At 36.9% G+C, this 25,187-nt stretch overlaps 1 protein-coding gene across 1 annotated transcript in view; it reads left to right on the forward strand.

Moving 5' to 3' along the window:
* Positions 1–25,187, forward strand: part of TMEM232 (transmembrane protein 232) — a gene marked incomplete at its 5' end in the record, with an annotated part of 285,351 nt that overhangs the window by 135,193 nt on the left and 124,971 nt on the right. Inside the window, one exon of the mRNA XM_062211950.1 lies at positions 11,400–11,578. Coding sequence (XP_062067934.1) covers positions 11,400–11,578 — 179 coding nt within the window. The remainder of the gene's footprint in view (positions 1–11,399; positions 11,579–25,187) is intronic.

Below are 25,187 nucleotides of genomic sequence, written 5' to 3' on the forward strand. Positions count from 1 at the left end.
AGATCTCTACGATGAAAACTACAAAACCTTAAAGAAAGAAATAGAAGACGATACCAAAAAATGGAGAAATCTTCCATGCTCATGGATTGGAAGAATCAATATCATCAAAATGTCTATCCTCCCAAAAGCAATTTATACATTCAATGCAATACCCATCAAGATTCCGAAGACATTCTTCTCAGATCTGGAAAAAATGATACTGAAATTCATATGGAGACACAGAAGACCTCGAATAGCCAAAGCAATCCTGTACAACAAAAACAAAGCCGGAGGCATCACAATACCTGATTTCAGGACATACTACAGGGCAGTTGTTATCAAAACAGCATGGTACTGGTACAGAAACAGATGGATAGACCAATGGAACAGAATAGAAACACCAGAAATCAATCCAAACATCTACAGCCAACTTATATTTGACCAAAGATCCAAATCTAATCCCTGGAATAAGGACAGTCTATTCAATAAATGGTGCTGGGAAAATTGGATTTCCACGTGCAGAAGCTTGAAGCAAGACCCATACCTATCACCTTACACAAAAATTCACTCAACATGGATTAAAGACTTAAATCTACGACCCGAAACCATCAAATTATTAGAGAGCATTGGAGAAACCCTGCAAGATATAGGCACAGGCAAAGACTTCCTGGAAAATACTCCAACAGCACAGGCAGTCAAAACCAAAATTAACATTTGGGATTGCATCAAATTGAGAAGTTTCTGCACTTCAAAAGAAACAGTCAGAAAAGTGAAGAGGCAACCGACAGAATGGGAAAAAATATTCGCAAACTAATACAGATAAAGGGTTGATAACCAGAATCTACAAGGAAATCAAGAAAATCCACAACAAAACAACCCACTTAAGAGATGGGCCAAGGACCTCAATAGACATTTTTCGAAAGAGGAAATCCAAATGGCCAACAGACACATGAAAAAATGTTCAAGATCACTAGCAATCAGAGAAATGCAAATCAAAACCACCATGAGGTTCCATCTCACCCCGGCGAGAATGGCTCACATTCAGAAATCTACCAACAACAGGTGCTGGAGAGGATGTGGGGAAAAATGAACACTAACTCACTGTTGGTGGGAATGCAAACTGGTTAAGCCACTATGGAAGTCTGTCTGGAGATTCCTCAGAAACCTGAACATAACCCTACCATACAACCCAGCCATCCCACTCCTTGGAATTTACCCAAAGGAAATTAATTTGGCAAATAAAAAAGCCATCTGCACACTAATGTTTATTGCAGCTCAATTCACAATAGCTAAGACCTGGAATCAACCTAAATGTCCATCAACAGTAGACTGGATAAAGAAATTATGGGACATGTACTCTATTCTTCTATTCTCTTTTTGGTTCACGTATACTTAGATCTTTGTTTTCTTTCATTATGGAGATATGAAGGTGACAATACGTGACTTCACAGCATTTGACAAAGCTGAAGTTAAAACAACATGCTTATGGCATAAAAACTGATACATAGGTCAATGGAACATGATAGAAAAACCAGAAAGTAAACCATGGAGATATAGCCAACAAATTTCTGACAACATTGATAAGAACATTCACTGAAAAATTGACAGTGTTTTTAGGAAGTAATTTTGATCAAACTGAATATATATGTGCAGAAAAAATTAAATCATATTTTTTTTTCTCAACACAAACATAAAGCAACTTAAGATGGATCAAACACCTAAATATAAGGCTTGAAATCATGAAATTTCTAGAAGAAAGCATAGTGGAAAAACTTCAAGACATTGGTGTATGTAACAGTTTTCCAGATAAAACCAAAAAAAACGAGGCAACAAAAGTAAACTGACAAATGGGATGCTATCGGCTTCAGAAGCTTTTACATAGAAAACAAACAATCCACACAGAAGAAACAGACATTTTACAGAATGGGAGAAAATATTTACAAAGTATTTATCTGAAAATGGATTAATATCCCAAATTTTGAGGAACTCAAAAAACTGAAAAAAATACAAAACAAACAACAACCTATCCATTTAAGCTATGTACAAGAAACCTAAATAGATGATTCTCAAAGGAAGACAACTAAATAGCCAAAAATTATGTGAAAAAATACTCAATACCACTAGCCTTCAGAGAAATGTTAATCAAAACAGCAATATGGCATCGTCTCATTATGATAGAATGACTATTATCAAAAAGACAGAAGGTAACAAATGCTGATGTGGATGTACAGCCACTATGTAACTGTATGGATATTTGTTTAAAAAAATTAAAACTTGGAAATAGAACTGCCAAATAATCTAGAAAGCCCACTACTGGGTATATACCCAAAAGGTGTAAAATAATTATATCAAAAAGATACCTGCTCCACCATGGGTTTTGTCTCCCCCCCCCCCCCCCCCAGCAATATCTACAACAGACAAGCTATGGAATCAATCAAGGTATCCATCATCAGACGAATGGAATAAGAAACAGTGGATATATACACAATTCAAAATTATTCAGTCATAGAAGAGTAGGATCTTGTCATTTGCAGCAAAATAGATAGAACCAGAGCACATCACATTAAGTGAAATAAGATAGACGCAGAAAGGCAAATAACACAGGTTCTCCTTCACATGCAGTAGGTACAGAAACTCAATCAGGACATAGAATAGACATTATATATCATATTATGTATCTTTTCTGAACAAAATGGAAAAAACTGTAAATTAACAATAAAATAAACTTCAGAATTATGCAAATTCATGAACACTAACAACATACTCTGGAATTAACTGTAGGAAATTGAAGAATTCAAAAGGAAAATTAAAATATTCTTTGAAACTAATTAAAATGAAAACAGAACACATTAAAACTTATGCAATGCAAAAAAGCAGTGTTAAGAGAAAAGTTTATAGCAATAAGTTCCTACATCAAAAAAGCAAAAACTTGGAAAGGTATCAGTGTGTTTCAGGGACCTAGGGAAAAAAAAGGTAAAAAAACAAACCTTAAATTAGAAGGAAATAAATAATAAAATGTAGAGAAGAAATAAACAAAATAGAAATCCAAAAGGTAATGCAAAGTATTAATGAAAAGCTATTTTTTTAAAGATAAAAGTGATAAACCATTAGCCAGGCTAACCAAGAAAATGAGTAAGGATTCAAATCAATACAATCAGAGATGAAAAAAGAGATATTAAAACTGATACCACATAAATAGAATCATCAGTAATTATTATGAACAACTATATGCCAGTAAATTGGAAAACAGAAAAGAAATAACATTTCTGGAAACATGTAACTTACCGGATTGAATCACAAACACATAGAAATCATACACAGTCAAATAAACAAGGATGAATTGAGTCAGTAATAAAGAGATCACCAACAAAGAGAAGCCTGGGACCAGCTGACTTCACTAGTGAATTTTACAAAACTCTTAAGGAAGATCTAACATCAATACTTCTCAAACTATTCCAAACAATTGAAAGGTCAACATTACCATAATTCAAAAACAAGAAAAGGATACAAAAGCAACCATGGTACCTGTTGATGGAAAGAAAAATATTAGCAAATTGAATTCAAGAGCACATCAAAATTGTCTTCCATCCTTACAAAGTAGTATTTATCACAGAGATACAGGAAGCATTGAACAAACAACAATAAATAAATGTGATACATCACAGCAGAAGGAGGCATAAAAATTACATAATTATTTCAATAGATGCAAAGAAATCATTTGATAAAATGCAACATCCTGTCATGATTAAAACCTTAAATCATGTATAGAAGGAACACGTAACATAATAATAAAAGCTACATAATAGGCCTATAGCTGACATCCTATTCAATGGGGAAAAGCTGGAAGCATTTTTATTAAAAAATAAGGAACTGGTGAGGTTGCCCATTCTTACCAGTTTTTTCCTCCAATATTTTTCTGGAAGGTTTAGCAAGAGTTACTAAGCAAGAAAAAGAAATTACATGATACAAACTGAAATAGAGAAAATCAAATTATTTCTGTTTGCAGATGACATGATTCTTTTTACAGAGGAACCAAAAATTAACACATAAAAATCAATATTTTATACAACAATCTTGCAGAGAATTTTTAAAAACAATCCTAAAAAAGTAGCTACAAGAAATTGGATACCTTGAGATAAGAATATGAAGGACCTCTGCAATAAAAGTTGTAAAACACTAATGAAAAAAATAATAGTACACAAATAATGGAAAGACTTCCCAAGTTCCTGGGTTTGAAGAATGTTATCAAATATACATACTGCCAAAAGCTATTTAAAGATTCATTGCAATCTCTATCAAAATATCAATGGCTTTCTTCACAGAATTGCAAAAAAATCTTAAAAATCATATGGAAGCACAAAAGGCTATTCAATCTTGAACAATAAAAACAAAGCCTGAAGCATCACAAAACCAGATTTCAAGATCTACTACAGGGCTATTATAGCATTAACAGCATGTTACTGGCATAAAAATAGACACAAAGACCTACAGAACAAAATAGAAACTTCAGAAATAAGTCCACAATCTACAATGAACTTATCTTTAATAAATGTGCTAAAAAATTCATTGGATAAAAGACCATCTCTTTAATAAGTTGTGTTGGAAAATGGATTTTTCATCACGGGAGTTTGAAATAAGACCCCAATCTTGTAACCTATACCAAAACCAACTCAAAATGAATCAAGCATGTAATGCAAGATCTGAAACTAATAGAAGTTAATAGTTTCTATTACTAAATGTTTCCTCTATCAGTTTCTAAACTAATGAGTTTAATAGAAGAAAATATAGGGAACACACTTCAAGACACTGTCATAGGGGAAGACTTAAATAAAAAAAAAAGTAGACAAATGGGATTGTATCACTCTCAAGAAGATTCTGCACAACAAAGGAAATAATAGTATGAAGAGACAACCAACAGAGTGGGAGAAATTATTCATAAACTGGATTAATATCCAGAATATATAATGAGCTCACAAATGCAATTGGAAACCATTTTATTTATTGAATGGAGAAATAAGCCAGTCCCAAGAAATAATTATATTTTCTCTGATATCTTTTTACTTGTTGAACATTATGTTTAGTGGTACATTAAGCCTGTGATTATAAATTGAAATTATGTTATTGCAAAAATTAAGGAAAAGAAATTAAAAGAAGGAGAAGGGGAGGGAAGTATGGTTATCTTAGAATTGTTATCTATGAAATACATGAAATATTTTCGCATTATATTAAAAAATTAAGAAAAAGAAATTAAAAATAACAAAGTAAACTAGTTAAGAGATGGTCAAAGGTTCTGAATGGAAATTTTCAAAAGAATAAATACAAATGGCCAACAAATATGTGAAATATGCTCAATGTCACTAAGGGACTGCCCATAACACCATAATGAGGTATCATCTCATTGTAATTAGAATGGCTATTATCCAAAAGACAAAAAGGATATGGTAAGGATATGGAGAAAAGAGAACCCTAATCCACTGTTGGTGGGAATGAAAATTTTCATAGCCATTATGAAATATTAGGAAAATTTCTCAGGTAACTAAAAAAAGAGCTACTATATAATCTAGCTTACCCACTTCTGGAAATATAACCAAAAAAATTAAGTCAGTATATGAAAGAGATACCTGCACTTCTATGTTGCCTTCAGTCCAGTTCACAATAGCAAAGACATATAATTAATCTAGATGATCATGAACTGATGCCTGTATAGAAATGTGAGGTATCTATACATGATGGAATATTACTTAGCCACAAAAAATAGTGACATGCTGACATTTGCAGCAAAATAGATGGAGCTGGAATTATGCTAATTAATATAAGCCAGACAGGAACAAATTTCATGTGTTTTCTCTCATATTTGGAAGTATATATGTATATGCCATAGTATTATATTTATAATATGTGTCATATTATTTGGTATATATATTTATGTGTTGTTTTCACTGAATTATAACCCTTACATTATAATCTACCCTTTTTTCTTCATTTATGATCTTTGTCATGAATCCCGCATTACGTGATATTAATATCCTTGTTTTAAAAATGGCATTTATGTATATGTATATAACATTCACACATGGAGTGAATATGGCAACATATTCAAAACTGTGAAATCTATGTGTGCTCATTCAACTCTTCTTTATACATTTCTGTATTATTTGAAATATTTTAAAATAAAGTTTGAAAAGTGCTCCCCACAAAGCTATTCCCCCAAAGCATTGCCACAAAGAAAGGCCCCAATAAATAATTAGAATTTATTAACAATTTTCTTCATTCAGCATTTTTGATTTCCTAGACTGCTGTGTGTTTTGCTGCAGACACAGACAGTTTTTCTCTCAGTATATCTAAAGTGACATCTTTGACAGCTGCCACAGGGTACTCAAAGCAGAACAGAAGAGCACCTTCTGCTCCATGTGGTCCCTGGATGAGGAGTTTCATGGCAGCCATGCTTCTCAGCACATGTCTGAACACACAGACTAGAAATGCAGTCCACTTTTTGTGACAGTTGTAACACACACCATCTGTCTGGGAAGGTTTTTTTCTTCAGTAACTGTCAGTCTGTTGTATATAATAGATTCTCCTCACAAATACCATTCATCAGGAGTATTTCACTGATGTTAAAATCAACAGGTGAACAGCTTACTTTTAAAATCAGATGTGGAATTTTCAAAGGAATTTTTTTGAGAATAGTTATTAGAATGTATTGATGGATTCATCACTAGTCTCATACATTCAAAATCCAACATATTCTCATTGATAATCTGTTATAGGCTTATGAAATATTGGTTTTCAATAAAATAATAATTTAAAATTTGTGAAGGAAAAGTGATTGGTATGTACTTTTCTCAACCACTCTTGATATTGGAAAGAATTTGGACTCTGGAAATAAATTTAGAAATACATTAAAATACAGTATACTTTATTTGTAGTATTGTTCAAAAACTTTTTTTCTCTGAGGTTCACAGTTCCAGAATTATTACTTCAAAAACTTATGTATTTCCTTACATTGAATTCAAGCATTGTCTTCTTTGTTAATGATTCACAAATCCTTAATCTCATTCTTGCTGTTTTATTTGCATTCCAGCCATACTTTTACAAGTATGCCTCTCTCATATCACTTGTCCAAATAATGTTTATATTATTGTTCTCCACACTGGTTTCTCTGTACAACTTCTAATTTTTGCAAGTGTTTTCATAATTGTTTGAATCTCTTGAGTTTAAAAATATATATCTCTTCACTCCCATTCTCATTCTGCCCCATGGCTAAGAAGTCTTACTGGATCTTCTCCACCATGTCTTTTTTTTGGGGGGGTAGGGGGTGGGGGGGAGGTTCTTTGTTTAATTAAAAATTTATTTATTTTATTTGAAAGACAGAGATATAGAGAGTAAGAGGGAGGTTATCTGCTGGTTCACTCCTTGAATGGCTACAACAGCCAAAGCTGGGCCAGGCCAAAGCCGGGAGCTAGAAGGCTCATCCAGGTCTCCTACATGGATGCAGGGGCCCAAGCACTTGAGCTACCTTCTTCTGCTTTCCCAGGCGCATTAGCAGGGAGCTGGATTAGAAGAGGAGCAGCAAGGACTCCAACCAGCATTTATATTGGATGTCGGCGCTGCAGGCAGAGGCTTAACCTTCTATGCCACAATGCCAGCCTCTCTGCCATATCTTGAATTTGTCCATTCCTCTCCAATGCCTTGATGCCCATCACAGCAAAGATTTGATTACTTCCAAAAACTCCTATAAATGCTTCCCAATTTTTTGCTTGAACAGACCTAACATTGCATTGAATAGGTATAACAATATTACTTTGTTCAAACATCTACCATTTAAACTCAACCCATCAATCATGTTATTTTATTTTACCTTATCCATTTTGTATTTATATTTATTTTTTTCCATTTTATTTGAAAGGCAGAGAGAGAGGGGAAGAGGGAGAAATCTTCTATCTGCTTGTTCACACCCCAAATGACAATAGCTAGGACTGCTACAGGCTGAAGCCAAGAGCTGAGAACTCCCATCTGGGTCTCCCACGTGGATGATAAGAACTCGAATATTTGATCTTTCACCTATTGCCTCCCAGGGTGTATATTCATAGGAAGCTGGTTGGAAGTGGGGTAGCCCAGACTGAAATCAAGCACTTGAATATGGGATGAAGACAACCTATCCAGTGACTTAAACCTTGTGCTAAAAGCCCATCCTGTCTTGTCCATTTAAATTTGAACTCCCCACCTGAGCTCCACTGGAGGTCTTTGCTAGCATCCTCTTCCTTGTCTCTTCATGCAGTTACCTTTCTCCCGGGAGTTCTACTGCTAGTCCTACTATGCCGATTTCCTCGGAGTTGTCCTTGTTTTATTCTTGAAAGTTCTGTGTATTGGGAAATCCCTCAGGTCCATACAAATGGAGACTGCTGTTTCCCTTCCCACATTCAATGAACAGATATTTATAAATTAGATCTATTATGGTTTGGGCATGATGCTAAGTGTTAGGGATGTACGAGTAAATAAAAGATGCTCTCTGGCTCTAGTACTTTAGAATATATGAGTAAAAACACTATACAATATGTTGTAATGCATTGTAATATTGTTAGTACAGAGCAACTAGATGGCCACAGGGATTCAGAGAAGACTTTCTAGTGAAAAGAATGCAAAGGATTCACGTGTAGTGTGCATGTATTTTTGGACAGAGTGACTTCTAGTTATATCAATGGTAAGGTACCAAGGCTAGAAGATTGAATAGGATATATATTTTGGAACTTCAGTAGCTTAATCTGCTTTAAGTATATTTGAAAGAGTGGTGGGAATGAATGAAGGGTGATGTATGTATTCCTAAGATCTCATATTACACAGTTAGAGCCATGGTTTTCTGGCTGTATGATTTGGAATTTACATAGGGAAAACAGCATTCCTTTGCCAAGTTGTGAGAAGGGAAGCCACTTGGTCAGATTTAGAAAGATAATGGTGAAGCAGAATGTAAGACAGGAAGATAAAATGACCAGCAGATGACAGATACCAGCCCCCACACCATCTTCAAATAAAGTTAAAAAAAAAAAAAACCTTAAAAGAATGATCAGGAAGCTTTTATAGTATTTATTCCTGAGCCAACTTTGATTTTTCAGATATCATCCCATTTGAAATATTTCCCTAGAATCTTCCTTTGCACTTTTCCTATGAGTACTTATTGATAGGTCTGATAAAGCTTCCCTTTTCCCAGGTCCTGTTCTTCCTGTTCCAGCCTCTCTGATCTGTTACTTTTGTGGCCCAGTTAGATCAATAAGAAACATATTTTCACTGAACTTTCTCATACAGATTAATCTAGTCTTCCAGAATCATCAACTAATTGAAGTCACAAATTATCTTTCTCTAACATTAGTCAAAACAAAGAAAATAATTCATGTTTTATTGATTATATTTTAATGTAAACATTTTAATATAATTTAGTGAAAAATACTAATTGCCACTCATTAAAAAAGAATTGCTTCACATTTATTTATAATTACATGAACATAATTTCAATATAAGTTTCAAATATTGTAGCACCCCAAATTTGTATTTGATATGAGGGTAAAATGACATTTTTGTAAGAACTGAGTGTTTAAGTATAGCTTCATTTTTTTTTTTTAATTTTGTTTTGACAGGCAGAGTGGATAGTGAGAGACCGAGAGAAAGGTCTTCCTTTTGCCGTTGGTTCACCCTCCAATGGCCGCCGCGGCTGGCGCATCTCGCTGATCCGATGGCAGGAGCCAGGTGCTTCTCCTGGTCTCCCATGGGGTGCGGGGCCCAAGCACTTGGGCCATCCTCCACTGCACTCCCTGGCCACAGCAGAGAGCTGGCCTGGAAGAGGGGCAACCGGGACAGAATCCGGCGCCCTGACCGGTACTAGAACCCGGTGTGCGGGTGCCGCAAGGCAGAGGATTAGCCTAGTGAGCCGCGGCGCCGGCCTTATAGCTTATAGTGACTCTCCTAAAGTAGCAACAATGGAGAGGGTAGATGGTGCCTTCATATTGGAATGTACATAAAGCTTATTCCTTCCATTTCTAAAGTGAGTAAATGCATTATCTCCTTTACACCTTCTAGTGTCTTCCTTTCCTATGAATGGAATTGATGGTAAGAAATGCAAAGAAAAAATGGAGAGGCTGCGTTGACTGCGGCAAGATTAGCCCAACCATCACCTATTCTATCACTCAGAAACTGGTTGATTCTAGATAACATTCTAACCAATTCAGATTCTTGTATTCTCTTCTGTTCTTCTGAGTATAGTAAGAGCTCCATAGCAGGATTTTAGTGAGGACAAGAATTGTGACACATATCTGTTGCTCCCGTATATGTTTTGCAATGATTATTGTTACTGTTATTATTATTATTAACCTATATTAAAATCAAATTGATTTAAGGAAAGTTGAGGATGTAGCATTTCAGATTCTCTTTGTATCCTTATTCAAGAAGGACATTGATGGGGCCAGTGGTGTGGTGTAGCAGCTAAAGCTGACACTTGCAATGCCGGCATCCCATATTGGCACTGGTTTGTGTCCCGGATTCTCCACTTCCAATCCAGCTCTCTGCTGTGGCCTAGAAGGGCAGTGGAAGATGGCCCAGGTGCTTGAGTCTCTGTACCCACATGGGAGACCTGGAAGAAGCTCCTGGCGCCTGGCTTTGGAATGACACATCTCTAGCGACTGCAGCCATCTGGGCAGTGAACCAGCGGATGGAAGACCTCTTTCTGTGCCTTTGCCTCTCTGTGACTCTGCCTTTCAAATAAATAAATAAATCTAAAAAAAAAAAAAAAACCTACAAAACTTTAGAAGAAGGAAAGTCTTGGATTTTTTTTTTTATCTCCTCTGCATTGATTACTTTCTTTCCCCTATTCCAATTGATTTGTTACTGTTATTGAAAAAAAATTATAGTATATAATAGTATTTTTTGTTTGCTTTTTGTCTTCTGCTTGGTTCAAATGCCAGGTTTCACAGGGATTGATACTTTTTTATAATAGCCAATGATTTTTTTCCCCCTGTATCTGTGATACATTATAAAAGTTCACTGATGATGCAGGTAGAAATTTTAAAGTGCTTCATGATGTCTTAAAATTAAGTAAGTAACAGTAGTGAAGGTCAGAGATTTTTAAAGCTTATATTTTACAGTCTTTAAAAGAATAAGAAAGGAAGGCAGAGGGACCATGGTTGAGGAGGTGGAGAAAGGATAATTTTGGGAAGTATCATTATATTCTTAAAACTGTATATATGAAATAGATGAAACTTGTTCCCTTTATACAATTAATATTTTTAAAATGTAGAAATAAAAACAAATTACAGTCTTCAAAATGTTATGAATTTTGGTAAAATCACATTTTTTTGTTATTTTGTTTTTCACACAACTGTACTTTAGTCAAGGAAATGAGAGTATCTTCTTAAAGGATATTTATTTTTAAACAGGTGATCAAGTAGTCTGGAGAGGATACTATAACATAGTGTATAACCTGGTGAAAATGTCCTGGGAACTTCAGGGAGATGAAGAACAGGATGGCTTTAGAAACGTAATATGGCAAACACTACAGAAAACAAAGGAGTGTGAGAAAGACGTGCGGATCCAAAATGCCATCAGGGTAGCTCAGGTAAGGAAAACACTGCTCTATAAATTGCTGCTTCTCTGATCAGCAATCATGCTCTTCAGTTCTCTCTATGGAAAAAGGAATGTTCACAGTCAGTGTTAGTAACTCAGGACAGAGAATGCTATTTTTAAAAATTGACACTGACCTATTTTTGTCAAAGGTAGGGGGTGTCGAGATGTAGGTGGTGGCATAAAAACAGGCCTCCAAGAACCATGAACCGAAACAGAATTAGACAAATTTGACAATCCTAGGGGCAAACACACCTAGCAAGGAGCGATTCTGTGACAGAGCTGGCTCAAAGTTCTGACAGACATTGCACATGCCCTAAATCAAAGTAAACAGTCAGGCCCTGGTTCTTGTTCTCTGCATGGATACTCAGATGGCATGTTGGGCTCATCACCGCCCCGGTTCTTGTTCTCTAGCAGAAAATTTGCTGAGGAAGTTTGGAGAATACTGGGAATGTTAAGTAGCAGAACATATGTCTCAGATTCAGGACTAGTGTCTGGATGAGCGGTGGCAGAGAGTAGAGCCATGTTCACCTGTTCATCCTAATGGCTGCCTCAGGAGGCAGCCGAGCTGGGATTCACACTAGAGGGACAGGGGACTTTTTATAATGGATGTGAGGAATCCAGAGCCTCGTCCTCACTGTGGTGTGTTCCCTCCCTTCTCTACTTCTCTAGTTCTGGGCAGAAACACTGAGAAGAAGGTTGAAAGACAGCCATAGCCTGACACTGGGAAAGAGAGAGGTTAACAGTGGCCCAATTCAGTGATTTCAACAAACCCAGAAAATAAACAGGTGAAGGTAAAAGTCCCTTTATTGGTCTGTCCCTGAATGAAAAGACTCCTCCCTCCCATCTCAGGCTGCTTGACACTAGCATTTATAAATAGAACACCTATCACTTGGCCTTTAAAATCACTGTGTAGAAGCTTAATGGCATCCTTTTATTTTTATTTTTAGAAAGCTTTTATTTAATAAATGTTATAGGTATAACTTTTAGAATATAGCAGTTCTTGCCCCTATACTCACCCTCTTGCCCCAAACTGTCTCACTTCCTGCTCCCTCTCTCATCCCATTCTTCATTAAGATTAATTTTTAATTATATTTAAATACAGATCAACTCTATACTAAGCAAAGATTTCAACAGTTTGCACCCACACAGACACATAAAGTTATAAAGAACTATTTGAAGACAAGTTTTACCATTAATTCTCATAGTACAACTCATTAAGGACAGAGGTCTTACATGGGGAGCAAGTGCACAATGACTCTTCTTGTTGATCTAACAATTAACACTCGTATTTATTTTGTCAGTGATTACCTGAGGCTCTTGTCATGGACTGCCAAGGCTATGGTAGCCTTTTGAGGCCACAAACTCTGTCAGTATTTAGACAGGGCCATAAGCAAAGTAGAAGTACTCTTCTCCCTTCAGAGAAAAGTGTATCCTTCTTTGATGACCCCTTCTTTCCATTGGGATCTCACAGAGATCCTTTATGTAGGTCATTTTTTACCACAGTGTCTTGGCTTTCCATGCCTGAAATGCTGTCATGGGCTTTTTAGCCAGATCTGAATGCCTTAAGGGCTGATTCCGAGGCCAGAGTGCTGTTTAGGACATCCGCCATTCTATGAGTCTGCTGTGTATCCCGCTTCCCATGTTGGATCGTTCTCTCCCTTTTTTATTCTATCAGTTAGTATTAGCAGACACTAGTCTTGTTTATGTGATCCCTTAGACCTATCAGTATGATCAATTGTGAACTGAAATTGATCATTTTGACTAGTGAGATGGCATTGGTACATGCCACCTTGATGGCATTGAATTTGGAATCCTGTGGCATTGGAATCCCTCTATAATTTGAGGCAAGTCAGCTTGAGCATGTCCCAAATTGTACATCTCCTCCTTATTTTATTCCCAATTATATTTAACAGAGATCACTTTTAAGTTAAATTTAAACATCTAAGAATAATTGTGTGTTAATTGCAGAGTTCAACCAATAGTATAAGTAAAACAAAAAAAAATACTAAAAGGGATAAAGTATTAAGTTCTACATCAACAGTCAGGACAAGGGCTGATCAAGTCACTGTTTCTAATAGTGTCCATTTCACTTCAACAGGTTTCCTTTTTGGTGCTCAGTTAGTTGGCACAGTTCATGGAGAACATATGATATTTGTCCCTTTGGGACTGGCTTATTTCATTCAGCATAATGTTTTCCAGATTTCTCCTTTTTGTTGCAAATGACCAGATTTCATTTTTTTTTACTGCTGTATAGTATTCTATAGAGTACATATCCATAATTTCTTTATCCAGTCTACTGTTGATGGGCATTTGGGTTGATTCCAGGTCTTAACTATTGTTAATTGAGCTAAAATAAACATTAAGGAGCAGACAGGTTTTTTGTTTGCCAATTATTTTCCTTTCGGTAAATTCCAAGGAGTGGGATGGCTGGATTGTATGGTAGGGTTATATTCAGGTTTCTGAGGACTCTCCAGACTGACTTCCATAGTGGTTTTACCAGTTTGTATTCCCACCAACAGTGAGTTAGTGTTCATTTTTCCCCACATCCTTGCCAGCATCTGTTGTTGGTAGATTTCTGTATGTGAGCCATTCTAACTGGCATGAGGTGAAACCTCATTGTGGTTTTGATTTGCATTTCCCTGATGGCTCGTGATCCTGAACAGTTTTTCATGTGTCTGTTGGCCATTTGCATTTCCTCATTAGAAAAATGTCTATTGAAGTCCTTGGCCCACCTCTTGAGTGGGTTGTTTGTGTTGTTGTTGTGGAATTTCTTGATCTCTTTACATTCTCGTTATTAACCCTTTACCTGTTGCATAGTTTGCAAATATTTTTTCCCATTCTGTCGGTTGCCTCTTCACTTTGCTGACTGTTTCTTTTGCAGTACAGAAACTTCTCAATTTGATGCAATCCCAATAGTTAATTTTTGCTTTGACTGCCTGTGCTTCTGGGATCTTTTCCAAGAAGTCTTTGCCGGTGCAAATATCTTGCAGGGTTTCTCCAATGTTCTCTAATAATTTGATGGTGTCATGTCATAGATTTAGGTCTTTAATCCACCTAGAGTGGATTTTTGTGTAGAGTGAAAGGTAGGGGTCTTGCTTCATGATGCTGCATGTGGAATTCCAGTTTTCTCAGCACTTATTTGTGGAATGGACTGTCTTTGCTCCAGGAATTGGTTTTAGATCCTTGATCAAATATAAGTTGGCTGTAGATGTTTGGGTTGATTTCTGGTGTTTCTATTCTGTTCCATTTGTCTATCAATTTGTTTCTGTACCAGTACCATGCTGTTTTGATTACAACTGCCCTGTAGTATGTCCTGTAATCTGATATTGTGATGTCTCCAGCCTTGTTTCTATTGTACAACATTGCTTTAGCTATTCGAGGTCTCCTGTGTCCCCATATGAATTTCAGCATCATTTATTCCAGATCTTAGAAGAATGTCTTTGGTATTTTGAGTGATATCGCATTGAATGTAGAAATTGCTTTTGGGAGAATGGACATTTTGATGATATTGATTCTTCCAATCCATGAGCATGGAAGATTTTTCCATTTTTTGGTATCCTCTTCTATTTTCTTCTTTAAGATTTTGTAATTTTTATTGTAGAGATCTTTAACGTCCTTGGTTAAGTTTATTCCAAGGTATGTGACAGTTTTTTTGGCTATTGTGAATGGGATTGATCTTAGCAGTTCTTTCTCAGCTGCGGCATTGCCTGTGTATACAAAGGCTGTTGATTTTTGTGCATTGATATTATATCCTGCTACTTTGCCAAAATCTTCTATGAGTTCCAATAGTCTCTTAGTACAGTTTTTTGGATCCCAAAATACAGAATCATATTATCTGCAAAGAGGGATAGTTTGAGTTCTTCCTTCCCAATCTGTATCCCTTTAATTTCTTTTTCTTGCCTAATGGCTCTGGCTAAAACTTCCAGAACTATATTGAATAGCAGTGGAGTGGGCAACCCTGTCTGGTACCATATCTCAGTGAAAATGTTTCCAATTTTTCCCCACTCAATAGGATGCTGGCCGTGGGTTTTTCATAAATTGCTTTGATTGTATTGAGGAATGTTCCTTCTATACCCAGTTTGCTTAGAGTTTTCATCATGAAAGGGTGTTGTATTTTGTCAAATGCTTTCTCTGAGTCTATTGAGAGAATCATATGGTTTTTCTTCTGCAGTCTGTTAATGTGGTGTATTACATTGATTGATTTGTGAACATTGAACCATCCATGTCTGGGTGGATGATCTTTCTGATATTGAGTTCTATTGGTGAGAATTTTATTGAGGATTTTTGTGTCTATGTTCATCAGCGATATTAGTCTATAATTTTCTTTCAATGCTGTATCTTTCTCTGGCTTAGGGATTAAGGTGATGCTGGCTTCATAGAAATAATTTGGGAGGATTCACTCTTTCGATTGATCTGAAAAGTAAATGTCTGGTACAATTTATCCGTGAATCCATCTGGTCCTGGGCTTTTCTTTGTTGAGAGGGCCTTTATTACTGTTTCAATTTCTGTCTCAGTTGTGGGTCTGTTTAGGTTTCCATGTCTTCATGGTTCAATTTAGGTAGGTTGTATGTGTCCAGGAATCTATCCATTTCTGATAGATTTCCCTGCTGCTGGCATACAACTCTTAGTAGTAATTTCTGATGATTCTTTTTTTTTCTGTGGTGTCTGTTGTTACTTTTCCTTTTTCATCTCTGATTTTATGGTTTCAGTCTTTTCTTTTTTTAGTTAGTTGGGCCAATGGGGTGTCAATTTTTTTTTTATTTTTTCAAACAAACAGCTCCTCGTTTGGCTGATTTTTTGTAATGGTTTATTGGATTCAATATTTTGATTTCTTCTCTGATTTTAATTATTTCTCTTTTCCTACTAGATTTGGGTCTGGTTTGCTGCAGTTTTTCTAGATCCTTGAGATGCATTGATAGCTCATTTATTTGGAGCCTTTCCAATTTCTTGATGTAGGCACCTATTGCTATAAACTTTCCTCTTAACACTGCTTTTGCTGTATCCCATAAGTTTTGATATGTTGTACTGTTATCCTCATTTACTTCCAGAAAGTTTTTGATTTCTCTTTTGATTTCTTCTATGACCCAGTGTTCATTCAGGAGCATGTTATTCAGTATCCATGGGTTTGCATATGCTCTAGGGATTCCTGAGTTGCTAATTTCCAACTTCATTCCACTGTGGGCTGAGAAGCTGCATGGTATGAATCTAATTGTTTTGAATTTGCTAAGACTTGCTTTCTGGGCTAGTATGTGGTCAATCCTAGTGTAGGTCCCATGTACTGCTGAGAAGAATGTAAATTCTTTAAGTGTAGGATGAAAAGTTCTGTAGATACCTGTTAGATCCATTTGGGCTATAGTGTCGATTAAATCTATTGTTTCCTTGTTGATCTTCTGTCTGGTTGATCTGTCTATTTCTGAGAGTGGAGTATTGAAGTTCCCCAGTACTATTGTATTGGAGTATAAGTCTCCCTTTAAGTCCCTTAACATATCTTTTAAATAAACTGGTGCCCTGTAATTAGGTGCATATGCATTTATAATAGTTACATCTTCCTGTTGAATTTATCCCTTAATCTCTTTATCCCTTGTCTCTCTTAATAGTTTTTTTGTTAAAGCTTATTTTGTCTGATATTAATATGGCTATGCCCGCTGTTTTTTCATTTCTGTTGGCATAGAATCTATTTTTCCAGCTTTTCACTTTCAGTCTGCATGCATCTTTGTTGCAAATATGTGTTTCTTGTAAGCAGCAAATAGATGGGTTTTGTTCCTTATTCCATTCAGCCATTCTGTGCCTTTTAACTGGAGAGTTGAGGCCACTGATGGTCAATGTAACTATTGATAAGTGGTAACTTTGCCCTGTTATTTTCCCAAAGATATTTTCTAACATATGCTTTGAACTTCATGTGATCTTTTACTGTGAGGTTTTCTTCCTTTACTTTCTTTCATATTGATGACCGTGTTTCTGTGTGTAGAACATCTTTAAGCATCTTTTGCAGGCTGGACGAGTGGCGACAAATTCTTTCAATTTCTGTTTGCTATGAAAGGTCTTCATTTCACCTTCATTCACAAATGAGAGCTTTGCAGGATATAATATTTTGGGCTGGCAGTTTTTTTCTCTTAGTACCTGGGCTATGTCTCGCCATTCCCTCCTAGCCTTTAGGGTTTCTGATGAGAAGTCTGCTGTAAGTCTAATTGGAGATCCTCTGATAGTAATCTGTTGTTTCTCTCTGGCACATTTTAGGATCTTTTCTTTGTGTATCACTGTGGTGAGTTTGATTACGACGTGTCGTGGTGAGGATCTCTTCTGGTCATGTTTACTAGGGGTTCTATGAGCTTCCTGTGCTAGGATGTCTCTGTCCTTCTCCAAACCTGGGAAGTTCTCTGCTAGCATCTCACTAAAAAGGCCTTCTAATCCTTTCTCTCTCTCCATGCCTTCAGGAACTCCTAGACATCAAATGTTGGTTTTTTTTAATAGTATCCTGTAGATTCCCAACAATATTTTTCAGACTTCTAATTTCCTCTTCTTTTCTTTGGTTTGACTGTATACTTTCCTGTGCTCTGTCTTCTAAGTCCGATATTCTCTCTTCTACTTCACTGACTCTGTTTTTAAGGCTCTCTATGTGTTTGTCATTTGATCTATTGAATTCTTCATTTCATTTTGATTTCACTATGACAATTTTATGTTTTACTAGTTTCTGCATTTCAATTCCTCCTTAAGATTTCATATTCACGAGAGAGATTTTCTATCCTGTCCATTAAGGATTTCTGTAGTTCAAGAATTTTTTGAAATCCCTATCTTGAATTTCTTCTATCTCATCATCTTCATAATCTTGGATTGGGGTATTTTGAATTTCATGCACTTGATTTTATGTAGCTCTGTGTTAGCTTTATCACTGGGTTTTTAATGGGAACCTAGAAAGAAAAAGAAAACAAAGGAAATTATTAACCTGTTATGGTGTTGGACCCTATATAACCCCAAATCTCCTTTATTGAGTTTTGGAAAGTAAATCTTTCTTAATATCATGTACTTTATGAATGTTGTTATTGATTTTGTATAAGCTGCTTGCTGGAGCTTAAAAAATGAGATTCAAATTTTTGGCCAATTTATAACAGAAATAGAGGATGATTTGTATTCATCTGGTCTAACCTTATTTTTTCTGTTCCATGATTCTTTCAATTATTTGTATTACTCTCTGGCCTTATATCTATTTTTATGTGCTACCTCAAAATATCAAGTGAATTATACTGTAGCTGAATAAGCCAACTCAGATTTGTGATTTCAAGAGTTAAAATTCCATTGATATGCCTGTTTTCAGAATGCATCAGTTGATATGAGATTCCTCTTTCTTTGAAATTTTAGTAAATATCTATAGATAATTACATTTGAAATTCATAAGTCAATTAGACAGAAAATATATTTTAGATACTAGATGTAAGTGAAGACCTCATTACTCAATCAGCCAGCACCAGGAATAAAAGAATAAACAAAAGCCTAAGGACTACATGTGCTAATTAGTTTCCAGTGCTTAGAAGACTTCTAAAGGGTGTTCTCATTCATTTTAAATAGCAAATTGGTAAAAATTTTCCTCAGAGAAAAATCTAAATTAGAAATTTATAAAGTAGTTATATTAATTTAGGTATGGTGCATAATGTGAGAAATAAGATTAATTTGCATTAGATAGATTAACTAAAAGACACTATTCACTCCAGGCCTTTTTTTTTTTTTTTTGATTTGTTTATTTGAATGTCAGTTAAACAGAGAGAGAGAGAGAGAGAGAGAGAGAGAGAGAGAGAGATCTTCCATCTGCTGGTTTACTACTTAAATGGCCACAAAAGCTAGGGATGGGTCAGGCTGAATCTGGGAGCCAGAAGCTTCTTCCAGGTCTTCCATGTTGGTGTGAGGGTACGAGCACTTGGGCCATCTTCTGCTGTTTTCCAGGCCATTAGCAGGGAGTGGGATTGGAAGTGGAACAGCCAGGACTCAAACCGTAGCCCATATAGGATGCTGGCATCATAGGTGGTGGCTTTACCCACTAACCAAACTACACCACAACTCCAGCCCAATTTTTTTAAAGATGTATTAATTTATTTGAACGAGTGATAAAGATCAAGATACAGAGAAATATCTTTCACCCGCTGATTCACTCCCCAATGCCTCCAACAGCTGAGGCTAGACCAGGCTGAAGCCAGGAGCCAGGATTTTGTTCCAGGCCTCCCACATAAGTGCAGAGGCTCATCCAGGTCTCCCTGGTGTATGACAGGAACCCCAGTGTTTGAACCATCACCCAATGCTTCCCAGGCACATTAGCAAGAAGCTAGATCAGAAGAGCAGAGTAACAAGGATAGAACCAGGGACTCCAACATGGGATGTGGTTATTCCAAGTGACTGCTTAATCCACTGTGCCATAATGCTCACCCCATAAATATGTTTTAGATAAAAATTGGCTACAGATAGAGTGATATATTAAGCAATAGAATATATAATTTATGAAAACAAATGATAAAAGTAGCTGATGATTTTAAAATATCACTTAATTTAATTTGAATTTCCTTATTTAATATTAACACACTACAAATATGTAAAATAAGAAATTAAATAAAGGTTTTTGCCAAAATCAGTATAAAAATATGAAACAAATGTATTTTGTGAGTCCTTGCTAAAGCCTATGGAAGATGTAGAAAGTCAAAAAATTATATTTATACAGGAATCTTCCTGTTTCAATGAGAATACACCTGGATAATGGTTTTGAATTTCGTGTACCTCTCATTATGCAGTGGAACTTAATATAAGCCACTAACCCCACCAGAGTTCATGGTACGTAATAGGGCTTCAGATAAATGTTTGGTCCCTTAACCCTAATTTCTTTCTTAGTTAGGAATAAGTTACCATTATCTTTAAGCAGACCTGAGCTGTAAACTTAAATTTTAACTTAGAGTAAATGTATATTTACTTGGTGTTTCATGACATGTGTTTAGGCATAAATCTATGGTGTACGACACCTGAGCGGCTGGTCCTGTGGTATAACAGGTAAAACCACGATCTGCAGCACCAGCATTCCATATGGGCACCGGTTTGAGTCCAGGCTGCTCTATTTCTGATCCAGCTCCCGGTTTATGGCCCGGGAAAGCAGCAGAAGATGGTTCAAGTGCTTGGGCCCCTGTACCAGCATGTCAGATGCAGACGATGATCCTGGCTCCTGGCTTTGCCCTGGCCCAGCCCTCGCTGTTGCAGTCATTTGGGGAGTGAACCAGCAGATGGAAGTTTCTCTCTCTCTCTCTCTTTCAAATAAATTAATAAAACTTTTTTTTAAAAAAAAGAACTTTTCTCCAAGACTCTGCTGACTTACAAGGAGAAAATATGGGGGAAAAAAGACATCTGAAGTTTTCTTTCACAAGGAGTTGAAAATTCTGTCAGTTTTTAGGTGTTCCTCACTCCCTGTGTAACTAGGGAACGTCTAAAAACATGGCATGGGCACAGATTTTTTGATTAAAATGAAATGGAGTAAAAATGTATTCCACTCTTACTCCAGTTATCAAAAATGCTTATGATTATAGTACAGCTCATTCCTTTTCTTTCCTTTCCTGATTCCTTACTCTCCAAATTGTTCCTCATGTAAGGTAATTTTATAGTCATTTACCTACACAGAGCGAAACATGGCTTTAATTATCATCAACTATACCTTCAAGTGGAAATAGTTGCTTCATTAGGTTTGAATATACGTAAGTATTCATGGTATTAAGCAGAAATTTCATTTTTTAGATTTGTTTGTTTATTTATTTGAAAAGCAGAGTGGCACAGAGAGAGAGAAAGAAAGAGAAAAAGAGAGAGAGAGATCATCCTTCTGCTGCTTTCACTCTCCAAATGTCCACAACAGCCTGGGCTAGGCCAGGCCAAAGCCAGGAGCCTGGAACATCATTAAGTTCCCCCAGATGGTTCCAGGAGCCCACGTACTTTGGCTGTTATTCATTCATTGCTTTTGCAGGTGCTTTAGCAGGGAGCTAAATCAGAAGTGGAGTAGCGAAGACTGAAACTAGCTCTTCTAAATGGGATGCTGGAATCAGAAGCAGTGCTTTAATTCACTATGCCACAACACTGATTCGAAATTTTCTCTTTTTATGCTTTAAAAATACGTATTCAATTTATAGGATACCTTCTGACATAAATTAATAAAATATTGTGTTGATTACTTCAATTTATCTACAACACTGGTAAATGAATTACCACTGACATTATGTACTTTCATAGTTACGTCTGTTAATCAATAACATTCTGTGTTCCATAATTCTAAAACATGAGGCTTAGTGGAGGTGAGTTATTTAATAAGCATATTTGTAATGGAAAACACTTCTCAATTGATCCCTAAATGTTAGCCCTTCATGTGACAAATTCAATAAAAACCCAACTGTTGCCTGAGTATTTTGGGAAAGAAATAAAAAAACTGCAGTACACTCACAATGGCATAATAAACAAATGTTAATTGATGTGCTTTGTTTGAAATACTTCCGGGGAGACTTGCAATGAGCAAGGTTGTTCTGTATAGGCAATTCAGCAGCATATGTTGGCACATCCAGGAGAAGTCATCATGTGTAAGTGCTTTCCACCATCTGGTGTAGGAAAGGAATGGGTACAGAAAGGAATGGATACAGCTAATACAACTATGTGACTTAATTCAGAGTAGCTTCAACTCATCAGGTAAAACACTTTGTGGTTAACATTTCATGGTGAGATTGTTCAAATAAAATTTGTTTTGTTCTTAATGATATTTTTATACTCCTAATGCACTCTGTAGAGAAACAAAATAGAATAAACAGCATGAATAGTCCCATTTTCTCAGTGCCCATCTCTCCTCTTCCTCCTCCCCCTCCTCCAAAGGTAGCTTTTCTTTTGACACATGTGGAAACTCTAAGTGTGGAAAGGGAGGTGTGTTTGAAAGAGTACAGTCCCTCAAATACTTAGTGTCAGTCCCTTAAATACTTAGAGTGTCAGTGTGACAGATACATTGCTTCAGGAGAATGAAAGGCAGTGTGAGTGTTTGTTGTGCTCAGGCTCTTGCCTGTGTGAACCCATGTGAGCACCACCAATGCAGATCAGGAATCTGCCTCTGAACATGATCCAGGAAGGGCCTGGTTGCTGCTGGATGCTCTGTGAGTGAGCTTCACCCAAAGGCTCTGCCATGCTCACTGTATCAGGCTGTCTCCCAGATTAAATATAAACAAGGAACTGACATTCATTAAAGAGCTTCTGAGTGCCAGACATTATGTTAGAAAGTTATTCAACTCTTGTGTTTAATCCTGACAACAACCCCGTGAAAGGAAGAATTGTTATTCCATTTCAGGGATGAGGAAACATGCTCCGAGAAATCACGTGTTCCACACAACTTGTGAGAAGAGAGACATTGCTATTCCATCCACTGCGTCACTCCTTCTTAAACTTGAATGGTCATACAAGAGTTGGGCTTGAGATTCTGCATGGATAACAGGCTGTCGGGCAGTGACAAAAAGATGGTCGAAGAACCACAATTTAAGTAGCAAGGAATTAACTCTGGCCGTTCTCCTTTGTAGATTTTACAGTTCCCACAGGAGATAATCTTTTCTGATTACCAATGAAGTGCTTATACTTTGAAGGTTAAAGGAAAAATAGTGGAAGGGGGAGCAGACAATGTGGCATAGCAGATTAAGCCACTGTTTGGCTGTTGTATATATTAGGAGAATGAACCAGCTGATGGAAGTTAGAGGTGTTCATTGTGAGGCTAGATAGTATTAGATTTATGAATTTGGAGTCTTCTGGAAAAGATGGTCACTAAAATTTTATGTAAATCTACTCACCAGAAATAAATGTATGCATCAGTGGCATTTATATATCTGAACTGTAAAATGTAAAAGAAGAGGGGAAATGGCTGTAGAAGATGACTATGAAGTGTGAACAAAATGCTGATGGATAAAAAATAGTGCTATCACCAAATAGTCTCTGGCATGCTGGGGATGGGTTGGGTCTTGCGTGGTTGGTGCCGGGGGTCTCTGCAAAGCCCAGAGCAGTAGGGGAAGGGACAAACCCTGTCCTGCTGTCCACAGACTGGCAGCAGACCATCCTGTATGATCTAAGTTCCCCTTTCCAAACAGTGAGTAGCCCGAGAAGCAAAACTAAGCACAAAACAGCTCTGGAGAGGTTCTCTAGATTCCCCAAACGTGCATTCTTAACTAGGAAGCAGAAGAGGAGCCACACTTGATTTCAATTCTTTCAAACTGTAGGCCCCCTTTTCCCTCCTGACTACTTCCTGTGGAAAAATAAAAACTTTTATCAATAAGCAAAATACATGTTTGAGGTGAGAATAAATTTTCCTAAGTCAAAGACAGTGGAGACTAAGGAAGGATGGAAATTCGCCTGAGCTTCCAACAAGGGAACCGTAGTGAAAGATATGGCAATGCCTTCACCTTGCTCAGAGCCTGCGTCTCAGACTAGGTACAGCCCCTCCTGCCTCAGAGGGAGGAAAGCAAGGGTTAGGCAAATGAGACTAGGTGGAAATGGCACCGAGATCCTATATTACGGATAATGCTACACTTGATAACAATGTGTTTTTCCTGAAATTATGACAGCAGATGGCATTATTTTTGTAGGTCCACTTATTTCATTAACGTATTTATTCATTCATTATTCTCTGTAATCGTAGAGTTCACTGCATTATCTCGTATTTGTGCAATGCCATATGTTTCTATTGATTTTCAAGTACCTTTCCTTTATGAAAAATTAAACCAGAGGTGGTAAGCAGGTGTTGTGATTATTATTTTATACATGAAGCTACTCACTTTGAGATGCTAAATAATGCCCTCAAAGTCACAACAGCTACTAAGTGTCAAATACAGTTTAACTTGTTTCAAATAGAATACTCTTCTCATGGCTTCTACATAGTTAGTAAAAAGGATCAGTTCAACTGGGAATAGTTTAAACATAATTGTGGATTGATTCCAACATCCAGAGATGATGAAATAAAAGATATTTAAAACTGAATATATTTTATTGGTGACTAGTGAAAAAGTTCTTAGTTAGTTCTTATTTTTCTGAAATACTTCTTATAAAGAAGGGGCTCTCTTTTGCTGATAGTGCCATTTTTAAAACATTTTTTAGGGACTGGTACTGTGGCATAGGGGATAAAGCCACCACCTGAGGTGCCGGCATCCCATATAGGCACCGTTTCGGGTTCCCACTGCTCCACTTCTGATCCAGCTCTCTGCCATGGCCTGGGAAGGCAGTGGAGGATAGCACAAGTCCTTGGGCCCCTGAACCGGCTTGGGAGACCCAGAGAAGCTCCTGGGTCCTGGCTGCAGATCAGTGCAGCTCCGGCCATTGTGGACATCTGGGGAGTGACCCACTGGATAGAAGACCTTTCTTTCTCTGCCTCTGCCTCTCTGTAACTCTGCGTTACAAATAAATAAATCAAGACAGAGGCAGAGAGATCTTCCATCCATTGGTTTACCCCCAAATGGCTGCAACAGCCAGGGCTGCACCGGGCCAAATCCAGGAGCCAGGAGCTTCACTGGGGTCTCCCAAGTGGGTGCAGGGGTCCTAGCACTTGGCCATACTCTGCTGCCTTCTTAGGTGCATTAGCA

This window comes from Lepus europaeus, chromosome 15 (genome assembly GCF_033115175.1).
Source record: "Lepus europaeus isolate LE1 chromosome 15, mLepTim1.pri, whole genome shotgun sequence".
Taxonomy (NCBI): domain Eukaryota; kingdom Metazoa; phylum Chordata; class Mammalia; order Lagomorpha; family Leporidae; genus Lepus; species Lepus europaeus.